The sequence below is a fragment of the Apaloderma vittatum genome, unplaced genomic scaffold, assembly GCF_000703405.1.
Source record: "Apaloderma vittatum isolate BGI_N311 unplaced genomic scaffold, ASM70340v1 scaffold5197, whole genome shotgun sequence".
Taxonomy (NCBI): Eukaryota; Metazoa; Chordata; class Aves; order Trogoniformes; family Trogonidae; genus Apaloderma; species Apaloderma vittatum.
Genome location: NW_009725568.1, coordinates 8364 through 34271, shown reverse-complemented (window position 1 = coordinate 34271; position 25908 = coordinate 8364). Strand labels below are relative to the sequence as shown.

Here is a 25908-nt window from a genome sequence, read left to right as displayed (position 1 = left end):
CCATTCTCTTCCACTCCTGACTCTGCTAAGAAAATCTTTTATGTGGCACATATGGGTCCACCCAGATGACCATACTTAAAACACAAGCATTGATCTTACTAACTGCATCTGCCATTTCACGTGGTTCTTGTTTCTACTTGGCTTTCTTCCCAAACACGGTTCCAATTGTTAAATGGTCAGAATACATAAAGTGACAGATTTAGTGCTTCCTTGGCAATTTATATAACTGACTGCAACTCTGTTGTTGCAGTGAATCATGATTTATTTGTCTCACAATGCAGCACATAACCTTTTAAATGCTAGGAAAAAAAATGCCAGTGCTTCTTTTAAGTTTATATATGACTGCCCACCACCATTCCTCATGAACGGATTTTTGAGAGACAAATGATAAAAACAAGTTGCAAATTCCACCCACCTACTCCCGGCCATTTCCTGCATTCATCACTCACACGTACTGTATTTACAGACAAGCACCTTCACCCAGAGCACCAGTGTGCTCCTCTAGACCCCTCGTTTTTCTCCCGGGCAAGAATATTTTTCTTAAATTAGTGATGGATTCTCTCTGCTAAACGCAGAGGAGGATAATACTGATTCGCCCCCGTCCTCTTACGGCCTCAGTCATGTCAGGTGAAATTAAGAGCAGACTGCAGCGTTGTTTTTTTTGGTTTATTAGGTTGGATCTCAGGAAGCACTTCCTCATGGAGAGGGTGGTCAGACATCGGGGTGCACTGCCCAGGGAAGTGGGCATCATCATTGGAGGTGTTTAAGGAAAGACTGGATGTGGGATTTAGTGCCATGGTCTAGCCAATATAGTGGTGTTGGGTCATAGACTGGACTTGATTACCTCAGAGGTTTCTTCCAGCCTCAGTAATTCTGTGATTCTGTAGCGTCTCTCCGCTCCAGAACTGTGATCCCAATCCCTGTCTGCAGCCTTTTCTCACACCCTACTCTCCATGCCTTTTCCGCCCTTATTTCTATTACCTTTAAAAAACAGCTTAATGTTCTCCTCCCTTTCTCCTCATTCAAATCCACTGTTTTGTTGTGGTGTTTATATTATGCCCATCTCCCTGGTAAATGAGCATCTAATGACTCACTGATGTCCACTAGCTCCTGAACTAAGCCAGTCAAAAGCCTTCAGCATCTTTCATCATGAAAGTGACAATGAGAGAGGAAAGTCTGTTTACTTTAAATGGAACAGCAGCATCTCCAAACAATGCAAATACGACCTGCTCATTGAATAGCTATTTATTCAACATGCACAGCACAAAGTATTTGGATACCTCTCCTTAAATTATAATTCAACTTAAAAAATTTAGGGGTAGAAGTCAAAAAGCAGGTAAAATTCTTTTTCCCCTCAGATGATGATTATGGAATTAGCAGTCCATTCATTAGGGTGTAACGCTTGCACACCACCTTTCATCAGCAGACTTTAAAACTGCCTGCAAAGCTGGGCTTCTCTAAACTGCCCTAATTCGCAGAAAGGAAAACAGGGCTGCAGAGTGAAATGACTTTTCTATTCATTCAGTGGATCCATGCATGCCTGTGGCCCGCTCCTACCGGATCTCAAACAAGTCCTCCAAAGCCCAGCCCGATGATCCATTTGCTAAATGTTTGCTTAGATGTTTATTAAACAAGCAAGAACATTGCTTCGCACAGAAAATATGCTTGCAAATTGCACAAATTAGAAACCTAGGCTTCAGTGTAATGTTCTCTGGAAATATACTCCAAAATCTAGGCTTTTTTAAGTATTTGAGATAGTTGTCCAGCTCTTGAGCGCTCAACACAAGAAAGACACAGAGCTGTTGGAGCGAGTCCAGAGGAGGGTTACCAAGGTGGTCAGAGGGCTGGAACACCTCTCCTGTGAGGACAGGCTGAGAGAGTTGGGCTTGTTCAGCCTGGAAAAGAGAAGGCTCCAAGGGGACCTTACAGTGGCCTTCCGGCACCTGAAGGGGCCTACAAGAAGGCTGGGGAGGGACTTTTTACAAGGGCCTGTAGTGACAGGACGAGGGGGAATTGGTGGAAGCTGGAGGAGCGTAGGTTTAGACGAGATATAAGGAAGAAGTTCTTTACCCTGAGGGTGGTGAGGCACTGGAACAGGTTGCCCAGAGAGGTTGTGGATGCTCGATTCCTGGAAGTGTGCAGGGCCAGGCGGGATGGAGCCTTGAGCAACCTGATCTAGCAGGAGACGTCCCTGCCACGGCAGGGGGTTGGAACTCGATGATCTTGGAGGTCCCTTCCAAGCCAAATCATTCTATTATTCTAGCCCTATGCATGGCACAGACTGCAATAGAAATTACAACAACTGATCTTGGATGAGGATCTGGGGTAAGACCATAAACCCCAAAACTTTGGTAATACATGAAGAGAAAAGTATAATTTATAGAATAGCATTTGAGTAAAAGAACTGAGGTGACAAGCACTTAAGCTGTGTCAATGCACCTCATCCTGATCAGTGGGGCAAAATTACAAGTCCTTTTTCTAATCAATTATGGTATTTATCTATGCAAACAGATGTTAACTAAAAAGATAAATGCTTCCTTGAGTTTCATTGGTCAGTGCAAAATAAATATCAATAATTTTGTTTCAAATGTTTCCATTTGGCTTGGACAATGATGGTAAAACCATTTAAAGTGAATCTGCATTTATGCTTGTAAGGTAGCAGCATGTTTAGAACATTTAATTAGCCACTGAAGGTGGCTGGACTCAGTGTAGCATTTAACTTTCACTTCCTGGAAAAAACAAGGCTATAATTTAGGAAGCTACACACAAGCACATTTACAGATACTACACGCTTCTGGAATGTTATTGATGTTTAAAGAGAATTTGTAAATAAATATGACTTTGACAAAAAGCTAAAAAGAGTATACCTGTATCAAGAATTAAACATCTGAAATCAAGGAAATAAGAGCAACTTTCATCTACCATTGGTGAGAAAAAAAATAATAAAAACACTCTGCCTCTACAGTCTGCTAGATTGATAAAGGAAAAAAAAAACACGGTGAATAAACAAATAAAAGTCAAACCAAACATCTTCCCCCACCTCACAGGAAAATAGCAGACACTTTGCTGTACTAAACAAAAAGCATACATTGCACACTGTTTCATTTATACACATCTGCCACATTCTCTAATGGGTCAAAGCAAGTTCTTATGACGAGATATAATTTATCCTGCTAACTTCTCTCACTGTGTTTCTGTAGTTTTGGGAACTATTATTTGAAAGGTGTTAGTAGAAACAAAGAAACTTCCCTATATAACAGTCCACAATAAAAATAAACAAGGAATAAACCCTGTGTAACAGCTATTTCAACAACAGATAATTGATGCAGCTACATTATTCCCAATAATATTTTATGACAATCTTCAAAAATATCTGAAACCAAATTCTGGCTTGGAGCAAACAGGCACAACTTCTATTGAAGTTAATGCCTGTCATATAAAATGTAATACTGCAACATAAATTTAGCAAAATCAATTCTTGAGTTTCAAAGAAAAACTCTACAGGTTGAAAGAAGCCAGTTTTAAGCACTTAAACGGCCAATATTACAAATTCAAAACATGGAAACCAGTTTCACTCCTGCAAGCGAAAGAGCTGTCAATTCACTAAGAAAGGTAGGCTACTGAAACAGAAAAATGGAAAATTTCTCTAATTTAACTTTATTTTACTCCAGTTGATCAAGCTTCCATTTCTAGGAATAGTCACCAAAAAAAACCCAAACCAACAAACCACTTATATTGCTGTCATTTCTGCTTAATATAATTTTTGGTTGATCCAAAGAGTGTTCTCAAAACCCAGCGAGAGATAAGAACAGCTTTGCAGACCCAATACTTAACAACACATTATATAAAGCAAGATGCTAGATACCAGTTGGATGTCAGGTGTACTAACACACAAGGATATGCAACACATAAAAAACTAATAAAAGCAAACACACATTATATTCTGGCCCCTCCTGTATATCCAGTAGGAGTGAAAAAGTGTGTGTTTCTCAGAGGAAAATAAATACTAGCAGCAATGACAACTTAAGGTTAATAATTTCTGAGAGTTTAACAACAGGTTTAATTTCAAACGAAGCACAGTGCATCATTATCATCATTATTCAAATAATTAAATGATCATCCATAATCTTACCTAGTTCTGGAGGCAGCACAGTAAGACGATTTCCCTGGATATGAAGTTCCTTAAGCTGAGTGAGCTCACCAATTTCTTTAGGCAGTGATATCAGGTCATTGTCTCTAAGACTCAACTAGGAGTGAATATAAAGTAGTTAAAACAATTTTTGGGTTACAACAAAGTAGCCTAAAACAGCAATTGACTCCCTCTGCCCCCACCTTTCTCCTAGACAATTCTTGCAATTTATTTACAAGTGTCTGCTGGTAAAGAAGAAATAGTTCCAGGTATAGTGGTCTATTCCTGCAAATATACCCTACTACTCCTCATATTGACGAGATTCTATACCTACAAGCATTGCAAAAGTGAATTGATTTTCCAAGAATTTAGATAAATTACTTACTATCTGCAACTTTGTGAGCTTCCCAATATCTGGTGGCAGGATTTCAAAATCGTTGTCACTTAGATAGAGAGCACGCAGGGTGGCTGCAAATTAAACAGCAATATATAAACAGGGTGGCATGTAACCCAAACATTTGAGGTCTAATCAATAAAAGGGAGTCAGGTTTGATTAATAATCCTGACTTTGTGAAAAGCCTTTGACATACCCAAGGCTCACAACAATAACAACCAGGTCAAACTTAGATTTACCAGTTTATTGTATTGTTGGCGAGTTCAGGAAAAAAATCTATATTCAAAAAGACTGACACAATTAACAATTTCTACAACAGTAGATTCTGGAAGGTTCTGGTATATCATCTTAATGCTTGGCTGTTGTCAGAATACACTCATTACTCTTTATTACTCCTGATTCTTATTTATTGCATGAATTTGCATTCTAAACAAACATTTAAAAAATCATCTGCTCTTTTGAGAAGTATATGTCTATGTTAAGCTTGACAGAAAGCACAGCCTAACACTACGAAAGAGACCTTAAAAGAAAGCAATTACAGAAGACTCAAATTGTGTAATTTGCAATTTCCATGCTTAGTCTCTCTGACATTCACAGAAAAAGAGATGACCCAGCACAACCATGTAGCTTGCTATTACCAAATGAGCATACATGACAGTTTGAAAAAAAAAAAAAAGAAAAAAAAAGAAAAAAAAGAAAATGGAGACTCACAAAGAACTGTTGGGTGCCGCAGAAAGGCAGGTGGTCAAGTCAGCAAAACTTCTCCTCCCCACAAGATCCCATTTGTCTCTCGCAGTTTACTCCTCCTCTTTTCATTTCATTAAATGTGACCGTTTTAAGTAACGCTGACTAAATTTCCCTCTGCCAGGTCACAAGCACAAAATCTCTTGGCCAGCAGCACTCCTTCCTCTCCCCTCATCTGCCACTTTTGCTGCTAAATGCATCGATCCAGAAGTCACTTCAGCAGAGTATGCTGAAAAGACCAGCAAGGTAGCAGAATCACTGAAATCCAGAAAGCGCCAGAATTCAAGTTGCTTAGGCAACCGTAACGCAGCCCTTTTGCACATATGCATTACAATACCTTTATTTTAACTCTCAGAGTGTGTATTTTTAACATGTGCAAAGGTCTGCTTAGCTCTACCATTCTTGTGCCAAGCTTCGTAACCTTAGCATATTTTTTAAATACTGGAACACTTCAATATCTTCAACACTTCAACATCCACATGAACTATTTCAGTAATGAGCCATCAGGAACACAATTGTTTCCGGAGTCAACACACAACAGCTGCCTTGCAAAACAGCTTACTCTCCCCTGAGGCTTGCAAGCTTCTGTGAAGTTTTAAGTTTTAACTGAGTACAAACCCAAGGAAATATTACTCAGAGGCAAACTGATACAGCATTACCAGCCAAGTCTTCTCGTGTCCAATGGTGTCAGGTAACTGTATATCAGTGATAAATATTGCTGAGCTATGTAGAAATATTCAAGAGAGATTCAAAGAAAAACATAAATATCAGAAGAATTCTGTTGGAGTTTGATCTCCATCAAATAAATTTCCACTGCAGAAAGCAAAGTATCATATCATTAAGATTTGTAGTTTTTAGAAAAGTTTCTTACTCAGATAGAAGAAGTTTCCAGGGAGAGAATTTTCATTTAAGTTGTTGTAAGTCAAGTCAAGAACCTCTAGAGCTGGTAAAGAGCCAAATCCCCTCGGCAAGGTATTTAACCTGTTCATGCTGCAGGTAAAGAGGAAAAAAACACAACAGGACATAAGTATTTACTAAATCTAGTAGGAATAATACAGGCAACAAGAGTTTCATTTCTAAAAAAATGTAATGTGCAGCAAGCTTTCCTTTTGTTTTGAAAAGGGGTTCACGCTACAAGATACTGAGCAAGCCTTTTGCAACTCAGATCTTTTTTTAATCTCTCAATCCCATAAATATGCAGAAAACTTAAGCGTTTGCAAAGGATTCCGTCCATTATGTCAATCAACAACCACACCTGAAAGCACAAGAGGGAGATGCCACAGTGCTCAGCTTCAACAGTGTGCCATGGAGAAAGAGAGTCCTTGGCAGATGACCTGTCTTCCAGATGAACTACAAACTACCCTTTTGCACATCATCTTGAGCATCTGCCATCCCGCCCTATCACAGAGATCTTCACCGTGGTACCAAATAGGAAGAGGAATATCTCAACTGCACAGTTTTGAAGTTCAATGATAATTGCTGCTTAAACCCCTTCTTAAGAACAGCAAATCTGTGTCACTAGATAACTATTGACGCACACAGAGCACGAAGTAAATAAAATGTCAGTACTCTGATTGATGAAGCTTAGTCTAAACATAGCTCGTTCAGCCACTCTTAGAGACTTTAGGATCGCAATTCCCAACAGCAACAGCCAGAAGAACCTGAGGAAAGCTAACCGAAGGAAAAAGTTTCTCTGACAACCTGAAGCACATAAGCTACAGAAAAGAGTAACTCTTCTCTGACCTCAAAGGCCTTGAACAAGGTGATCCAGATAATCATTAGAGCTGCTGCAACAATGCAGAAAGCCAAGGAGCTGGAACTACATTCATACAATCTTACTGTCTGTGCATGAGCTGGAGCTCTGGCTGCTTGTCATACGAACGGTATCATTCATAGTGTTGCTATTGCATGTACCCCAAACATAGCCTGTTCGTATGGATCTTGCTTCACTTGTCACCTGGGTTTGAAAGTGACACAGAGAAAACAGGCATCTTTAGGAAGAGCATGTACAGGTAGCTATTTCAAAGAAATTGATTTTATTCTTTTGTGATGATTGGAAACAATCATGACTTTTCACGTGATCTCCAAAGACATTCTGAATTTGACTTTCCTTGTGATGCAAAAGCAATAAATAGCAACAGCCACAACTGAAGTCAAGAGGAGATGTAACATGAACGTAGGAAGCTTGGTGTAACACTAAAAACTGGGAAAATTCAAGTCAAAGTATTGGCAAAGCTGAGTACTCCAAAATAATAAAGACTTTTGGCTCTAATCTCCGTGGCCTTCTCTCTTGCACAGTGTGCAAACACTGTGCTATATTATGTGATAAATACTATTAAATCCCTCTGCAGGACTGTATTGGGTTGGCCTGGCCGGATTTTGGTGGTGGTGGGGAGTTGTAGGGTGGCTTCTGCAAGAAGCTGCTAGAAGCTCCCTGAGTCTGACAGAGCCAATGCCAGCCAGCTCCAAAGAGGGACCCGCCACTGGCCAAGGCTGAGCCTATCCGTAATGGTAGGATAGGAACACCTCTGTGAAAACATATTTAAGAAACAGGGAAAAAAGAACTATGCCACACAATAACTGGCAGAGAGAGAGAGGAGTGAGAATATGTGAAGACACCAAGGTCAGTGAAGAAGAGGGGGGGAGGACGTGCTCCAGGTTCTGGAGGAGAGTGCCCTGGGCTGCGGTGAAGCCCGTGGTGAAGCAGGCTGTCCCCCCGCAGCCCATGGAGGTGATGGGGTGTAGATGTCCACCTGCAGCCCGTGGAGGACCCCACTCCAGAGCAGGTGGATGCCTGAGGGGTGTGACGCTGCAGGGGACTCACGCTGGAGCAGTTTCCCTGGAAGGACTGCACCTCAGGCTCACGAGGGGTGGGGTTGCCCCTCATGAGGTGTCTCACGTTGGGCAGTTTGTGATGAATTGCCTTTCGTGGGACGACTCACGCCAGAGAAGAGAGTGTGAAGCTTGTCTCCCGTGAGAGGGACCCCACAATGACCCTGGGGAAGAGTGAAGAGTCCTCCTCCGGAGTGAAGAAGAAGCAGTGGAACTAATGTCAGATGAACTGACCGTAAACCTTCCCCGTCTCCCTGCGCCGCTTGGGGTGAGGAGGTTGAGAAACCGGGATTGATGTTGAGCCCAGGAAGAAGAGAGGGATGGAGGGAAGGTGTTTTGCTTTTAAGATCGGGTTCTTTTTTCATTCCTCACTACTCTTCTCTGATTTGCTCTTTCAGTAAATTCAACTGATTTCCCAAAAATCGAGTCTGTTTTGCCCGGGATGCTAAATGAACATGATCCCCCTGTCCTTATCTCAAATCTTGAGCCCTTTGAAATATTTTCTCCCCCTGTCTAGTGGAGAACAGGGGGTGAGAGAGCAGGTGTGTTGGCACCTGACTGCCAGCCAAGGTCAAACCACGACAAGGACAGCTAATAAGCCCATCTTCTAAACATTCTCTGGACACCGAATACCAGAGCCGCTACACCTCCAGCCTAAGCACAATGACTATATCCAGGTGAGCAAAGGCAGAAGCACATACATGTTACTTTTACAGACTTTCAGACACTAATCTCACTTCTCTTCCACCTTTGCATAAACCAGCACCCCAGGACAAGAACCTTTAGAGACCAGCTCTCTGTAGCAAAGCTCTAAATGAAATCATCTTCTTCCTCATCCTCCATAAGAAGTCCTACCAGGGACATGCACCTAGTATTACTATTTTAGTAGTAGCAACCATTAAAATATAGAAAGGCATTCTCCACCACTGCTAATGCAGACTTGTCACTGCTTTTAACACTGTTCTTGATATCAAACAGGACTAAAGAAAGCAGGCCCTTTTTCACTAGTAAAAAGAGTAAGTTGTCCTGACAGCCTTCCCTTCTGTAAGCAAGGAACAGGGCAAGAAAAAGCATTCTGCCTACAGCCAGAATAGTATCTATCCTTTGGCATGGAAAAAGAACCAGCTGAAAATTCTTACCCAGCACTATTTGGCCCTGCAGAAGTTCAAACACTGAGCTTGTGGCACAGAAGCTGTGCCACATCTGCCTTCTAAATTTTATTTTGCTGTTTAAAAAAATTTTTAGTGCCACAGGGCACCCTCTCTCTCTCTCTCCACTCCCAGCCCTTGATCCTTCTGCACCAAAATTCTCCCCAAAACAACCTATGCCCTCATTCAAGCTCCCTTTTCCCCCAGAGAGCTGTGTTCACGCCCTGTGTGTACACACACGCACTGCAGAAGACAGGAGGGATTCTGAGCTGCCCCCCGGCGAACTACTAGGGCAGAACAGTTTCCACTGACTCCAAGGACCTCTGAAGCAGAACCCATTTTGACTCAGAGCTAAGGCTGGGCTGTAAATCCTGTGCCTGGAATACTATAAGTAAAGAGGGGATTAAAAAGGAAGAGCATTCAGTCTACAAGATGCTGGGCCATATGGCACATAAAGGTGGCAACTGCACTTCCAGAACTAAATGTCTGCTGGTCTTAATCCCAAGTGGACTTCTGCACTACATTTTTCTCCATTACTCAAGACCAATATTTGAACCATAGTAACACACAGAATCATTGAATGTGAGGAGTTGGAAGGGACCTCTAGAGACCACCTAGTCCAAACCCCCCTGCGAGAGCAGGATGCCCGAGGGCAGCCACACAGGAACGCGTCCAGGCGGGTTTTGAAAGTCTCCAGAGAAGGAGACTCCACACCCTCTCTGGGCAGCCTGTGCCAGGGCTCTGTTACCCTCACAGTGAAAACATTTCTCGTCATGTTGAGGTGGAACTTCCTATATTCGACGTTCACTTGTCGCTGCTTTAATAAGTGAAAAGAATCCAAATTCTTCCTCCCTCAATACACTGCAACATTTCTATATGCCACTCCCAAAACATGGATTTCATCCCTAAAATACAGAGAATCCTGATCATGAATTATTTTTTGCTCAGAAAAGCAATTCCAGGTTCAAACAGATATTAAGGTGTGCTAGGGATCTGAAGTGACCAAATAAATACTGCAGGAGACAGATCATCATGAAAACATTTATTTGCATTCCAACAGTTCAAGATATAAGGCAATTAACAGCACTTTACAAAAGTATCTAAGGCAGGATATAAGCCAAAATCATTTGGTGCTTAAAAACAGCAAAAAAAAAAAATCCTCAATTTAAGGTGTTCACAAGTTTGAATTTATAAAATATAAACATTTCTTTTATGGGAAGCCTACAAAGCTAAAGCTTACTCCTACCAGTGCTTTCCTAAGTATACTCTTAAGAAGGTTCTGTGCTTCACATTTATTTTCTTAATAATTCAAGAAGGCCTTCTGCAACTGTAGTTACTATAAGGTGTCACCAACTCTACTGGAATATAGTATCTGAACACTTGACAGGAATGCCTCTGGCTCAAATTCAGTCAATACCAGCTCTTTGAATTAAATGCACATGACATTTAAAGATTTGATGCTTCTTTAACAGGTTTAATAGAAATTAAAGTTTCTTTAATCCCAAATTTGGTACTTTGGAATTGAAGTCCTAAATTACCATGGAAAAATTAGCATTTGGGTTCCTTTTTTTTTCCAGGGTAGAACAGGAAATATAGCCTGGCTTTTACATAGCAACCATCTGCTAGGAATGTAAAATTCAGTGTTTGACTTCAGTATTAGATATCAGTATACCCAGAATAAGTCTTTGATCACTTTTAAAGTATCCGATTATCCAGTATATGAACTAAACATTCTGAAGCCACAATTGCCAAGATATCATCTCAAACACTTTCAAAAAGAAACTTTAATATCAAAAAATAATATGTCCTAGGTTCAGTTGTAACAGCCTTTGACAGTACCTCTATTACAGCAAACTTTTGCATTAAGATACGCACCCAAGATTCAGGTGTTTGAGCTTCTGAAGGCTGCTAATCTGCGTGGGCAGCTCCTCAATCTGGTTGTTGAAAAAGTTGAGCACTTCTATGTTTCTCAGGTCTGCGATGTTTGCTGGCACAGCTGTGGGAGAGTTTTCACAGTGAGAAACTGCAATTAGAGTGAGCTCCATCAGACCCATCTTCTGCTCTGTTTGTACAGCGGCTGATGTAGAAACAGCATCTAATAGCTACTGCAATAAAATCAAAGTTTGTATCAAAAAAGCCTCCTATCTGGAATCTGCTCTTGCTTTGTATTCTTCAGAGAATTACTGCCAGTACTGTAACATATTTTGACTAACAAATACCACTGCAGAGAGAGAGAGAGACAATGACAACAAATGCTCTCATGGACTAACAAAGAGGAACAGTGCCCATCCTCTGAGATCATGTAGCACACACAAGTCTCAAAATAGCAGAGCGTCAGAGACTTGGATTGTTTCATTGCTTTGAGTTGAAAGAAAGTATGATACAAAACAGCAGTTTTATTAACGGTCTTTAACAGCAAGCACAAAATAAACAAAAAAATCATTTTTAGTGATGGCTCATTCTACTTACCACTTAAATAATCTACTGTTCAAGTTCTTGCCCATTTAAGATACAATGAAGTTTACAAAATATTAAGTTCAGCCCTAAAACGCACACTGTTCAGCCAAGCCCATTTTCAGTTATCTCCCATGAGTGAATAACTAACTGATCAATACACATACCTGGCTACATTGGATTACCAGCAAATCGATACTGGTCATTATCTAGAAACACGAAAAAATAAGACAGAAGCACAATATGAATATGCCTGTGCAGATGAGGTTTAAAATCTATGCAGATGTACCTCTTTTCCCCCTTAAACTTAATGAGATAAAGCAGACAGCTGAAGTCTACAAAAAAAAAAAGAGGCTGGAAAGTCACCTGCCCTGGAGCTTGCACCTGTGCTCAGTATTCACCTTGGTTCAGTCTCAAATTTGACTCCAACAGAAACCCACAGAGTGCACATCTAAATAATTGGAAGGTTTTATGAGGCCATGATTTTCTTTTATTTGTTGGCACAAGGCAATCTCAGTCTTAAAATGGAGTCAATAACATTTACAAAGTGGAACATGATAGTATGTCATATTTACTAGATTATAAGCCTAATTACATTGTGAACAATAACAGGACAAACACTTCAATCACACAGCATAAATATTACTGTTGAGGGTCATATTCATTGCAGGAGATTTTTAGCAGATCTTTTTTTATAAAGTCATTAAGGCAAATGCGAACATTTAAAAGTCCTCCCTTTGTGGTATTTTCCAACTGGTCCATGCGTATCTGTCACTCAGTGATGGCAAGAATTATGCGCCTTCAGAAAGTAAAGCGTAACATAATACTACTGTTTGAAACTATTCCCTAATAGGAGTTAACTGAGGATTTTATTTGACATAATTCAGCTTTTTCCAGCCTCAGTATTTCACCAGAACAGTAATTACTAGCATTAAAATGTTTCCCTTTTAGAAATTAGACTTTATAATTTGCCTTTGATGAGAGGCAATGGACTGGCAAACAACATTTCCGCTCCTCTCAAAGAGATACTATATTTCTGCAAGACCAGGGATCAGAAGTACCAGCAAACACAGATTTTAGTTTAGTCAAAGCCCAAACAATGCTGAGACCAAATGCAACTCTCCCAAAGTTGTACTGTTAATGCATTTAGTAAAAAATTGTTCTGAAGGTTTTGGCCTTTGGACAGTATAAGAGATTACACTCTCCCAGAAAAAAAATGGTGCAACTTAACATCACAAGGTATGCTAAATATAATGCAGAGGGAATGTTGTGGGAATACTGAAACAAGAGCCTGACATTCAGGAGGACAAACTTACCAAATCTACAGTCAGCTTGGCTGCCTACATATCAGCTCTCTATTTCAATTATTCAGGCTGAAAACCATCATGAGATGATCAAGAAATTAAGAAGTTATTATCGACAAAGCTGAAAGTTCTCAAACCCAACTAAAAAAAAAAATACATCTTACAAAAAGGACAATACTGTCATTACAAAGACAAGAAGCCCCCAGAACTTTTTTGATCTTCCTGCGAGGCCAGACTATAGAAAATGTCAAAAGACTACAGAGACAATTTGTTAGTGCTACCTCATGCAAAGAACTCAACAATACATTATACACATTTTTGTTGAATCAGTGTTGGTTAACACTGATTCACTGACATTTAGCGAGTCCTGTTGACAGTGGATTCAGTTCCCTAAAGACCTCTTGCATTATGGAGCAGCAGCAAAGCAGCTCTGCGTCTGTGAACAGACCACAAGACGGGGACAAATACTCTCCAAGCAGCCTGACAGAGGCCAAACAGTAAGGGACACCAAAGCAAAAAGCTGGACCCAGTTACTGAGCTATCTTGAAGTAGGGGCACTGATTTAGTGGATGTGTCCTTTCAAATACCTGTCCAAACCAGCTTGTTTCCCCTCCTTGATAATAAATGAATTCTTAAACTCATCTCTCACTTATGACTTCATCTAGGACACTGTGCAGAGGAAGAATCATTTCAAGAAAGAAGGTGACAGTCAATTTTAAACAAAGTAGGCAAAAAAAAAAAACCCCAAATGCCATGAAAAAAACAACCCACCTAAAACAATAATAATAAAAAACCACCCAAATCCATGAAACTGGTCAGGAAAAGATGACATCAAGACTGGAAGAAAATGGCTTCTAGAGATTTGTCCACGAAGATTATAATCGCACTGAAGATCACAGCATCAAAGAGAACCCTAGTTTCAATGGGTAATCACACACTTGAAGAGTCTCAAATTCTTCCCACTCATCCCACTTGCAAACACATGGCAACAACTAAACTTTTGTTGGCTTATTTATCAGAGGTTTTTAATTTGGTGTTCTTTTGTCAGGGCACAGGCACAAGTAAGGGTCCTGTTGCTGAACAACAGGAGCTGTGTCCCTGCATGCTGTCCACTAAGTTTCTAATATATCTGTGTAATTCTCACAGTGTATTTCATGGTATGAATCACACTTAGGATAGTTTATATTGTTATTTTCTTCAAGTCATACTAAAAGCTGCATGAGTAAGCAAACTAAGATGAGGAAAAGAAGAGACGAGACAAAATTAAGCAAAGGACTTGGATTAAATACTTTGTGCCACACCCCATTAAACCAAAATAAAAAGCCAATCCACAATCGTATTTTTTGGTTTGGATGGACGGGCTGGAAGTTATTTTGTGAGAAAAAAGAAGAGTAGGTCAAGACCAGATTTGTGGTAAGAGAGAGAGAACTTCTTCCTGTAACAGGTTAGCTCAGTGAGTTGAGCGTGGCACGAACAATGCCAAGGTTGAGGGTTCGATTCCCGTTCGGTCCCCATGTGTTGCCTGATCTAGTCGAGAGGTGGCGTCCCTGGCGACAGGGAGACTGGATTAAAATGTTCTCTAAGGTCCCTTCCAGCCTAGGTCATTCTGTGATTCTATGATGATTTTGTGGATCAACAATTCAAATACATTTGTAGTATGAATGCTCTCTTGGAATCAAAGGAAAACAGAAGACTGGAATTAACTCCTGTAGTTTCTTGTAGCAAAACTGCAGAGGTTCAGTACCTTCAGGTCTAAAAACCAGCAGTGAAGCCAGGCTGATTGGGCATAAGATGTTCTTGGTTCTGACCTAAACACAGCCAAGTGCGTCTCAAGTACCATCCCACTGTTATGTTGCAAAATTCTTCCCAGATACATAGCAGACTGGCAAATACCAGGAAATTCATGTTCTGGCAATATCAGATTCCACTCGAGTCACCTTCTCAGGATGAGCTGTGAGAGTGAACTGTCAGCATCCTGGTTCCATTCACCCACATATTTACAGTACAAACCACAGTGTCTTAACAACTCTTCTAAGACCATCTGCTGCCCAGTGTCATTAACAACTAAACTCCTCCTCAGCAAATGCTAGTAAAATTTGGCAGCCCAATGCCTTTGCATTCTCCTGTGAAGCTTCAGTCACATCATTAAGCCCCATTCATATCAAGTCCTGCTTCACCAGACCAGGCACAACCTCCTTCCCCTTGTTCAATACTGGAAATTCCATCCAGTGATTTGCTATGTCAGCTATTGACTTCACTTTGATCGCAAGAGCGTGGCTGAGAGTGAAAGAGAGGGTCTAAAGGCTGCACACCAACAAATAAGAAGACTTTGTTCATGCTCCCTGAAATAAAGATTGGCAACTTGTTATACTTCAAAGCACTTAAAAACAAATATGCTCTTCATTTGCCCTGAAGTTAGTGGCAATTCTTTAGGCACTAAATTCCAGTCTCAGAGTAGCCTTTCACCCAAAGCAAATTATTAAGTCTTATTCCTACATAAGGTGCAGCTGTTCAAAAGTTCTGACGTGATTTCCAAAACTTACATACATAAGAAGGATTAAATGCACAATCCGATGCTTATGTAGCTCTACACCCAAGTACCCTGGATCTTGACCTTGGTTCTCTCTTCACCTCAAGAGCCAGAGGACAACGCTACACATTTTTCTTTACTAGAGGTCTGATGCTGCCCTCTGTTGAACAGATGAGGGGTTAGACAGACCTTTTATCCGAGACGGCTATCATGTAGAGCAACATGCTCAGAACATTTAAACTCAGTTAAAGCAGCTTGGCGTTAAGTGTCTCCGATGCAACCCTGTCTCAGAAAGCAGGGAGACAAGCAGTTCTCATACCACTAACCTAGAACTGACATCGAGATCCTGCTCCTTTTATAGACCCAACCTCTGACAAATGAGAAAGAACGCAGAAAATGGAAGAGGAGAAAAGATGGTGCATTTTACCTCCTCCAGTTCCACTCTGCCACTCTTTAGTCATTCGTCTAGCTTTCAATACAATTCCTCATGCGGTGCCAAGGCCCTTCATACAGTTGAAAATGCACAGGCTTCAGAAAGTCTCTATTTCTGCAGATTATCTCCAGAATTATTTCCCTTAAAGCTTCCGTGCAGCACTGGAAAACAACTTTAAAAGCAAACAAACTCAGGTATTTGCAAGATTAAGTCTTCATTTGGTTTTGATCTAAAAGATGAAATCTAGTTGTTTGTTTTTTTTCTGTATTTAGTAGGGACTGATATTAAGTCAAATGTTTCTCAAGACCCTCTTAATAAAAGAGGACTATACCAAAATTTCCTTTACGATTTAAAATATAAACCAATTTAGATGACAAAGCTCAGACAAAAAACATGGCGAGCCAATAAACTACCCAACTAGACAAGAGAAATGACGTAGTAAAAGCATAAGCCTCCACAAGAGGAACACATGGTATGTAAATTGAGGTAAACATTTCAGTTTATTAATATCTCAACACTGAATGCTCAAAATAAATATTGTCCCACTGCTGCTTGGAAAACAGTATCTGTAATACCTGCATATTCATAAAACTCTGCGTGAGTAAGCTTATGACCTCCTCAGTAAGTATGATTCAAAGGCTACAAAAAACTTGCTCTTGAATTCAATAGGCTTTGAATCAGACATCAAGTGAAGTAAGAATTTTAATTATTTAGAATACTATTAGTTTCTTCAGCATTCACATCTTTAGAAACTTTAAGCTGCAGAATCCCTGTTTTTTCAGAACGTTTCTTTACCTAGTGAAGTAATTTCACAGTACCTAGGAACATGATGTTCAGTAGTACTCCAAACCTTTACAGGTTCTAAGGGAATATTTATCCAGAAGAGCTATTAAAATAGCACTGCTTGTCAGAGAACAGATTTATAAGACTATGCCAGTTTCTCATTAAACTGCTCCACTTAAAAGCTGGTTAAGAGTCAGACACATTAAAGAGAACTCGGTACAGACCTTTGAGAGTGCTGGGAGCCCACTGTAGATCCCAGGTAAGGTTTTCTTGCCAAGAACAAGCACCTACTTCTTAAGCCTAAAGTAAAACCTGGGGGCTACATAATATAATAAAACCAGTGCTGAAGACTCTTGCTAATCCAGTTAGCGTCAGCAGGAACTTTTCATGACTAAGGATCCCTTAGACTAAAGGTCATAAAGATGTGAAACGTTACTCACATTTCGTGGGGGAGGAAAAACTTAGAATACTAAACATATAATGCATTCTGTACATCCAATATAACTGTACTCATAGAGCTGAAGTCATGTTTAGATTAACTTGACAAGGGTTCTGCTATACTGAGGGAGAAGCAATCAGCTTCACCAAAATGAAAGAGGAATTAGCAGAGGGAAAACACACTTTCAGTTTTAAATATTCATGGGCATGCTGATATCATACTTGGCAGTTAACTGGAGAGAATCCTGATCCCAAGTGAAACATACGGTACTTAATTTACACACTATGTAGCTCTTGTTTCCCCCTTTTGCCCTCCCTCCACCCCCTTCCAAGGATGGATACTAACCTTCCTCACACTGAAAACATTAAAAACAAACTTGTCTCCTTAATCTTCAGCTCTTTCCAGAAATCAGCACAGAGTTCTTTTCTGCAACTATCCACAGAAGCACTGCAGTTATGAAAATGTTCTTACAAATGTCTTTAAACTATACTATAGCTCACTGATGTGCTACTGTGCTAACAAAGCCATTTACCAATAAATGGTTTTAATTTAGAATCTAAGGAGAAGTGCTGTGAGCACAAGAAAGGCTGTGAAGAAACTGGGAATCAAGTGACATCTAGTGAAGACAAAGGACAAATCTGTTCTCCTCTGAGAAGAAAGCTTTTACATGCACTTCAGAGTTTGGAGAAATAAATACTAGAAACCAGGGGCGGAAGTTAGGAAGGGATTACCAGGCTGAAAATAAATCTCCTAATAGCAGAGAACTGAAATCACACCAAAATAGCTCACAAAAATCTCTGACATTTGCTAGCTTTTTTTACAGCAGTAAGGAATAGCACTGTTCAAGTGAGGATAGGTATAAAAATCTGGACACAAACGTGCCCCCTTACTTCCACAAATAATTTTGAAGAAAACTGAGTATTCGACAAGCTTTCTGGATCAGCGTGACATGCAAGTACTGTAGCAGACCAGAGCATCTTCAGCTTCAATAACTGCTTTGTGAGGAGTGCACAGTTCAGCCAAGATGCTTTGCTATCTTATTTTATGTCAGGAGAGGAAAAAAACCACAAACGTGGTACACTATGAAAAAAGTTGAACAATAAGCTACATTGCCTTGTTACAGGTCAGATCATCTATATGTGTTGGTATTTTAATAGCAATAAAAGTAACTTCTGAAGGACTAAAGAACTTTGGCTGATAGCATTAAATTGAGATTTATTAGTAGGCTTTCACCAAACACAATCACAAATGGTCTCGCTAAATCTCAGTGAGTCTCCTTCAGGTGTTTAAGCAGTTTAAGAATGATCTTTTCAGAGCTTCACACAACTGCACAGTAGTCAGCTTTAGTTAAATCAAACCAGCCAAAGCTCAGCGTGTTCACCTTCCTCTCCCCTCAATATTCTCCTTTCTTCAGCCCACTTAACATACTTCCTGCAGTTTACAAGAGGGACTAACCAAAGATGCCCTGAACACCAGGTCTTGAACAGACACTATAAGTCACCCCTTCCAGGTCTTGGCAGTGCTTGGTTACAAAACCCTGCTTTCACTGTACCTAACAAATAATCCCCAGTCTCAGTTTTATGGGACAGTATTAGTAGTTTACACTGTTTATACCACCCCATAGGGCTATTTTCCACTGCTACTTGGATCAACTGACTCTTCCCCCCCATTCAGCACCACAGACACTATCTGATGCTGTCTGTCAGAGACACTAGCCTGTCCTGTACACACACACAGAGGAAGAGGCTGCAGTAAAAAAAAAATTATAGTCTTATTTCAGCCCTCAGAGCTGGGAATGAATTAAACTCCCTCCTAGCTTGGGCTCCCTACACCTAGCGCTTAAAGCCCGCTCTCTGAGTCCGTATAGTGGAGTCCTCCCTAGACCTATTTTAGCTGATCCTGGGCTTCAGCTGACTATACATTTCATTTCCAGGTACAGCAGATATTCCTCCTAGATGAAAGAAACCACATCACCATAAATTGCTCATCCTCAGATAAATATCAGGAAATTATTCCTCCCTAAGGGTTACTTCCCTCTACATTATTTTTGAAACAGGGCACTAATGGAAAGAGTAAGAGTTCAGATGGATGAGTGGTCTGAAGGGAAATGTGTTGTTATCCACATTGAATAAAATACATCTGATTACTAGAAGAACAAGAGGAATATAGAAAATATAGTACGAAATCAGGTATAAAAACCTAAACCCAGTTTCCCCTCAGTCTAGACCAAATCTACCTTCTCACCTCTGTCCTTCAATGTTAGCAACAAAAAAATTCCCTCTGGCTTGTTAAGACAGTCAATTCTTTAAGATACAAAATTAAGCTCTTTAATGAAGCAAGTGCTCTTGTGCAACATTTGCTAGCTTTGAAAATGCCAACTTCAAAACAGTCTATATCCAGCAAGAGGATTTCCAATAATTTTACATTACAACCTGCAGAAATGTCATTTATATAGGGCTTCCTCCACAAAAAAAAAAAAAAAAAAAGCTATTTTAAGCCACTGGGAGATAAGTGAAGACAAAAGAAATTTGCACTAAAACATGCCAGAAGACCTTGAGACTTAGAAAAAAGCGAGTCAATATGTTTGCAGATGCCTTTTAATAAGAGAACACCAGCTTCTGAAGGACTATGTTAAAGATAAGTGATTTCTATCTAGTGCTGTATTTAGTATATGCTTAGTTACAATGCAAAACTCACTTTGTTGCCATGTGGCACAAACTTTGACAATTTAATTTATGAATAAATTGGGGTAGTTTCCATGTGCACTCTTTATACCATTACGGCACAAAGCTCCTTCATAATTTTTTCTGTCAGTACAACAGTGTGGAATGACTTACCAGAAGGAAGCAAAGGCAGAAGCAAAGCAGATTAAAAAAAATACAAGAAGCAACAAAGAGCAAAGATTATACAAGCATCTAATTCCCTCCAGAAGTCAGCCAGTTTGCTATATAAATAACCTGATACCAGGCAAAATGCAAAGTGTCAGACAATACCAGTGGGAGCCACCATAACACATTTCAGCAGCCTGGAGAAGACAAAGCAGCTAGACTGGGAAGGAATTCAGGACGGACAGATGCAGTGTCGTTAACCGCCTTTGGACCATCTCCAGTACGTCTAGCTAGGCACTACAGCCAGAAAGGTGACTTATAAAGGATAATATAAAAATTACACCAAGGGATTTTTGCAGGAAGTTAAATAAGATCAAGGACACAGTCAAGAGGGTTAACAGCAACACAGGAACAAGCTTCTGTGCTGGTCATGCACAAAGTGCAAGACAATTCAGAAGGAGGTGGTAGAGCAAAGGAGTAACAAGCTGTGTGAGTAGGAGGAAAAAAAAAGAAAAGCAGTAAAGTCTTGAACTGCTCTGCTAGAAGGCGGTAAATGCACGCAGATGGTAAAGTGTGACCACACGGCTGTCAAAACAACAGGATCAATGAGACACAGCTATTCTGACAGGATCAGAAAGTGAATTCAAACAAAATCCAGGTGTGGAAATGGGCACCAGTAGGCAAAAAAACCCAAACAACAAAAAAAAAATCCCACCACTAATGGAGTACCTCACAAAAAGGAAAAGGCTAAAGATTAGGAAACAATTACACTCAAGAATCAAAGAAGCAGCAGTGGAAAGAGCAGAGGACAGTATAGGACAGCAGCTCAGAGGAAACGAAGAGAAGGACATGACATCAGATAATACAGGTGAGGTTTGAGGGGGAAAAAAAAGTTGTTCTTGATTTCTCATCATTCAGACATTTGATAATAGTAGGCAAGGAATCATAGCGTATGAATAAAAGGATAGAAAAATAATCAATAAGCTATGAATAGCAGACAACTTTTGAGAATTGCTTAAAGGCAGCACAAGAATATAGTGAAGTTGGCAAGCACAGGATCACCCGATGTTAAAACAGAGACTGAGTAGAACAGCAAAAACTAAGCTGCTGTTGACCCCCTCACACCAGGCTGCCACCACAAGCACCAGCTTCTTCCCACGAAAGATACTGCCAAAGATATTTAAACAGTGACCTCTAACGGACAAATCACATAATACGGGTGTTTCCACTGACAGCAGAAAGGCTCATCAACTCCAGGCAGGACAAGATACTGAACCAAGAGCTAGAATGTCTGAATATTGTAATCTCCAAACGATTACAACATCAATTAATCATCTCAGGTAGGTAAGTCAAGCAACTGTTACAGTAGGTACAAGTAATAAAAAACTTACAGCATACCCCAAAATTAAGTGAAAATAAAAGACATGTCAAGTTGGCAGTGTAATAGTTGCACACACACTGATGACCAGCACTGTTGTCAAGACTGAGGAAGCCTTTGACATCCCAGACTGCTTTCCAGTCACTCTGCACTCCCTCTGTGCACTCCTGGGTTGGACTACAGTTAACCTCAGTTTCTGAGAGCTCTTCAAGCACACTTACTACTCATGATGTAGTACAGGGATTTTAATTGTCAAAATGTCCTTACTTGGTGTGCAGATGAAGTGTGACTATACAAGGATGTGAAAATTTTATATAAGCTTTAAGTAGCTGGATAATACCTTGAGTTAGCCTAGCTATCTGAAATCTAGAAGCTTCAGTACCTCTTCATGCCTAATGGCAAAACAGTTCATGAAAGCTGCTCTGGAAGTAAAAAGAAAAGGTAAAGCACAAGCCACAATATATATGCTTAGTTTCCTTTAAAAATGAGAGTTTCTCTATTGCTAATTCCACTCCAATTATTGCTCACTTAGAAATCTAGTGGCATAAGGATACCAAGAGGCAAAGCCTAATCTACCCTGCTGACTTCAGTCTGAGCCTGCAAAGGTACTTTCTTCCAGTCACAAGTAGACATGAGGTGTTCTAGTGCAACCAATTTATAAGAAAAAGTTAAGCCCTCCAGACACTGTGCTTGGCAACACACCTTCCCTCTCCCTGACCTGGGCTCCCCAGACATCCAGCATTTTGCAGTTCCCAGCCTGACCCCAGAATCATTACAAAACCACAAACCCCAGCTGAAGAGATCTGAACAATGTAGGACCAAGTTTGATTTCAATAACTTCCAAGACAAATTCCTTAACAAGAAAGTTCAGAAGTCTCATGACAGTCCAAACTGCTGAAAACCAAGCACAGCGTAACACACAACTGGCACATCCATAGCGAAGTGGCACAAGTCAGTTACAAAACAGGCACATCTACACCAGCACCCTAAGTTCACTCTCACCCCGCACAGAGACATCAAAGAGCAAATGGCCAAGATTGCTGCCAACTTCAAGGCAAGTTACAATTCCCCTTAAACTTAGGTGAAGCAGTCCTAATCAGAAGTGCACAAAACAGTAGAACAGATATCCATAAGAATTAGTACTCTTGCACAAAAGATGTGGAAACAATATTTGTGACAGACTAAACCAATCAAGCATGATTTCTACAGAAATATGTCCTGCAGCTGCAACTCCCACCATCCCCCTGCAGCACAGCTACCCTCACTCTCTACCCATAGTCAGGTCTACTGGATCCCATTGGCTACCATCAAGTGACACAAAGAGACCTTCGTCACATCCACCCAAATTAATCCACCACACTGAAGACCAGATTTTTATCATTCAGACACTCATTTCCCTAAGTTTGAGGAACATGTAAGGACTTCCATTTATTTGGATGCTAACTCATGGGTTTAAAAGACACCTGTGTCAGAATCAGGTAACCTACACAGGCTAATAACATAAGCATGACTGTCTTCAATTATGCTTCTCAGCAGTATACTGGATAGAAGGGTTTAAATCACTAAATGATGGAACAAAAACTTCACAGTACAATACATGGAGACACCGGCCCATATGTCTCCACTGAGGTAGGAAAACACACAAATACTCACTTCCTCCCTCTGCTTTTAACTGGATTGTCACAGGAGACCCAAAAGTGGAATCATCCCAGGTTTGTCACACAGCAGCTGGTTCAATAAGACTGCAGGATCACAGCTATATAGCTTCCCCTAGAGTTTTGCTTCCGATTTTGAAGCACAAAAAGTTCTCATGAAGCAGCAAAGGAGAGATTCAACTGTTTCCAAAATTACCCAGAGCAGAAGCAGCCAGTCCAAGACTCCTCCATTAACACAGCAAAGACAACTGAAAAAACCCAGTGTAATATTCTCCAGAAAAATCAATGTGGATTAGAGTACTTCTTATAATGAATGATTTAGGCATGTAAATGCACAGTATGCACCAGCAGTATGAATGGCATATTAAAAATTACAGAATCATAGAATGGCCTAGGCTGGAAGGGACCTTAGAGATCATCTAGTCCAACCTCCCTGTCATGGGCAGGGACGCCTCTCAGCTAGATCAGGCTACTCAAGGCTCTGTCCAACCTGGCCTTGAACACCTCCAGGGAGGGGGCAGCCACAACATCTCTGGGCACTTTATTCCAAAGTCTTGCCACCCTCGTACTGAAGAATTTCTTCCTAAGATCCAGTCTAAATCTATTCTCCTTCAACTTAAACCCATTTCCCCTTGTCCTATCAGTGGACACTCTTGTAAAAAGTCCCTCCCCAGCTGTCCTGTAGGTTCCCTTCACGTATTGGAAGGCAGCTATTAGTCCCCCTGAAGTCTTCTCTTTTCAAGACTGAACAATCCCAGCTCCCACAGCCTGTCCTCATGGTGAGGTGCACCAGCCCTTGGATCATCTTTGTGGCTCTCCTCTGAATACTAACAAAAAACACGCCACAAAAATATTTGAAGCAGTATGATGGATTTAATAGTGTGGCCCTCATACTTGTTAACGAAACTTTACTTTTAATAGAGTTTGCTGGCAAAAATTACTAAGTATGGTTACATAAAAACAAGTACATCCCATTTTCACTTGTATTTATTCTTCCAGATAGACATATTTACTCTAAACAGCTGGAAAAAAAGCAAGCAGAACACTCATTTAAATGGCAGAAAACTAGCAGAAGATGCTAATATGACCTTAGTGTAGCATGTCAAGTGTCACTGCCACCAGCTTCCTAGTCATTTTAAGAACAATCTGCTAAGAAAATTAATTATATAGCTTAAAAGATTAGGTCAACAGTGTCAAATATGAGAACACGAACTTGAAATTTAGCCTTTTAAAAATATGTGCTGTCTATTTAAATGTCTACATCAGTTAGTGAAAGAATAGTAGGTTTCAGACTTTATAAGTTACTTCTCAGGAGTAGCAGCAGTTTTACCTTCCCATAAAAGAAACCCAAACATAGCAATTAAAAATGCTGACAGAATCCCCTGGCTGAGAGAACAGATATACTTGCAGTCTGCTAACATAAGTTCTACTTTGAGGGGGGGCTGGTTTGCCTGTTGGGAGGTTTTTTGCATGGTTTGTTTCTGTGGTGGTGGTTTTTTGCTGTTTTCTTTTAAACTCCTCTCAACTTGTAAAGCTCTCCTTGGATATAACCTGGTACATGCCAAAGCATGGACCCAGGCACCTCTTCAACAGGCATCCCCTTTGGTGGTTCCATCCCCCTCCCCGTTTCATGCACTCTTAAAAAATTCCACTCCAAAAAGGGAAGGACTGGCTGAGACAGAAATCCCCTGGCACATGCAGAGAGTAGACAAGGACAAGCGGAACCAACAAAACAAACGCTCCTCTTCAGAAGACGCACATTAACAGGGAACAGGCAAAACTCACTGCTTCTATTTCAAGAACCAAGAAGGAGGATCATTTGCACAATGCACTGATGGGTAAGCCTGAAGCTTTCTCCTACAAAAAGAGTATTTTTTTTATTGCCTTGCAAAAAGTCAGTCTGGTATCTGCCTCCACTAAGTTAAGTATCTCATTTATGTTGCTCTCCTGACATGCTGTTCACCAACATCTCACTTAAGGGCTTCTTTACTATGGAAAGAAGGATCCACAGGGTGATAATACCTGAAGGTGGTGTGTGCAGTATAAACAAGACACAACTTATACTCAAAAGTGGTTTTTTTGGCAGAAGTAGACTGCTTGACTTTCATCCCTGAAGCTCACATTTAGCTGGCTTTTCTCACATATAATAATAGATGCAGAGCAGTTGAGCTGTAATTTATTTTCACTTGCTTCAGCCAAATTAATTGTCAATCTACTAAAATGCAAAGTGTATCAGAAACATTACAGCAAAAAAAAAAAAAATCAAAAAGTCCTCACCTAAATATAAGGATATTAGAGTCATGGTAGGGAATGAATTTTTGACTAAACCCGTAACAAGGCTGAGAATTACAGATCTTCCCATATGTGGCAGATCTGTGTTGAAGTTGGAAAGACACATTGAACATGACTGCTAAGTCATATCTTGAATACCTTTATTTAAAATAAAGTACTTTACCAAGAAGCACTCTTAACAGTGATGTTGCATGCTATTAAAAAAATTAAAAATTAAACTAGCAGTGTCAGCTTCTCAATACTGCTCAACTGCCTCTAATTAAGTCTAAAACCATGAGTGTACTTACTTGTAAGCTTGTTGTGACTCAGAACCAGCTGTGTGATATGAGACAGCGTAACTGCAAATGAAGAGAGAAAGAAGTTAGTTTATGGACATGGCAACTGAGAGCTTGCAGCTGAAAAAAGAGAAAAGTTATTCTTTGCGCTCCAGTAACTCCAGATTCATATGCACCACCACAATAAACAAGCTGAAGACTTCAGGACATATCCAGCCACTCCTCTGCCCCTTTTCTCACATGTCTGTTACTGCATCGAACACGACTTAAGCAGTAAGTACCAGTGCCTC

General features: G+C 40.4%; 1 protein-coding gene across 1 annotated transcript in view; it reads right to left on the bottom strand.

The window, feature by feature from the left end:
• Positions 1-25681, bottom strand: part of RSU1 (Ras suppressor protein 1) — a gene marked incomplete at its 5' end in the record, with an annotated part of 35710 nt that extends 10029 nt beyond the window's left edge. Inside the window, 5 exons of the mRNA XM_009872939.1 lie at positions 4133-4247; positions 4515-4597; positions 6139-6257; positions 11123-11243; positions 25631-25681. Of these exons, the coding sequence (XP_009871241.1) occupies positions 4133-4247; positions 4515-4597; positions 6139-6257; positions 11123-11243; positions 25631-25681 (489 nt within the window). The remainder of the gene's footprint in view (positions 1-4132; positions 4248-4514; positions 4598-6138; positions 6258-11122; positions 11244-25630) is intronic.
• Between the last annotated feature and the right edge of the window lie 227 nt (positions 25682-25908).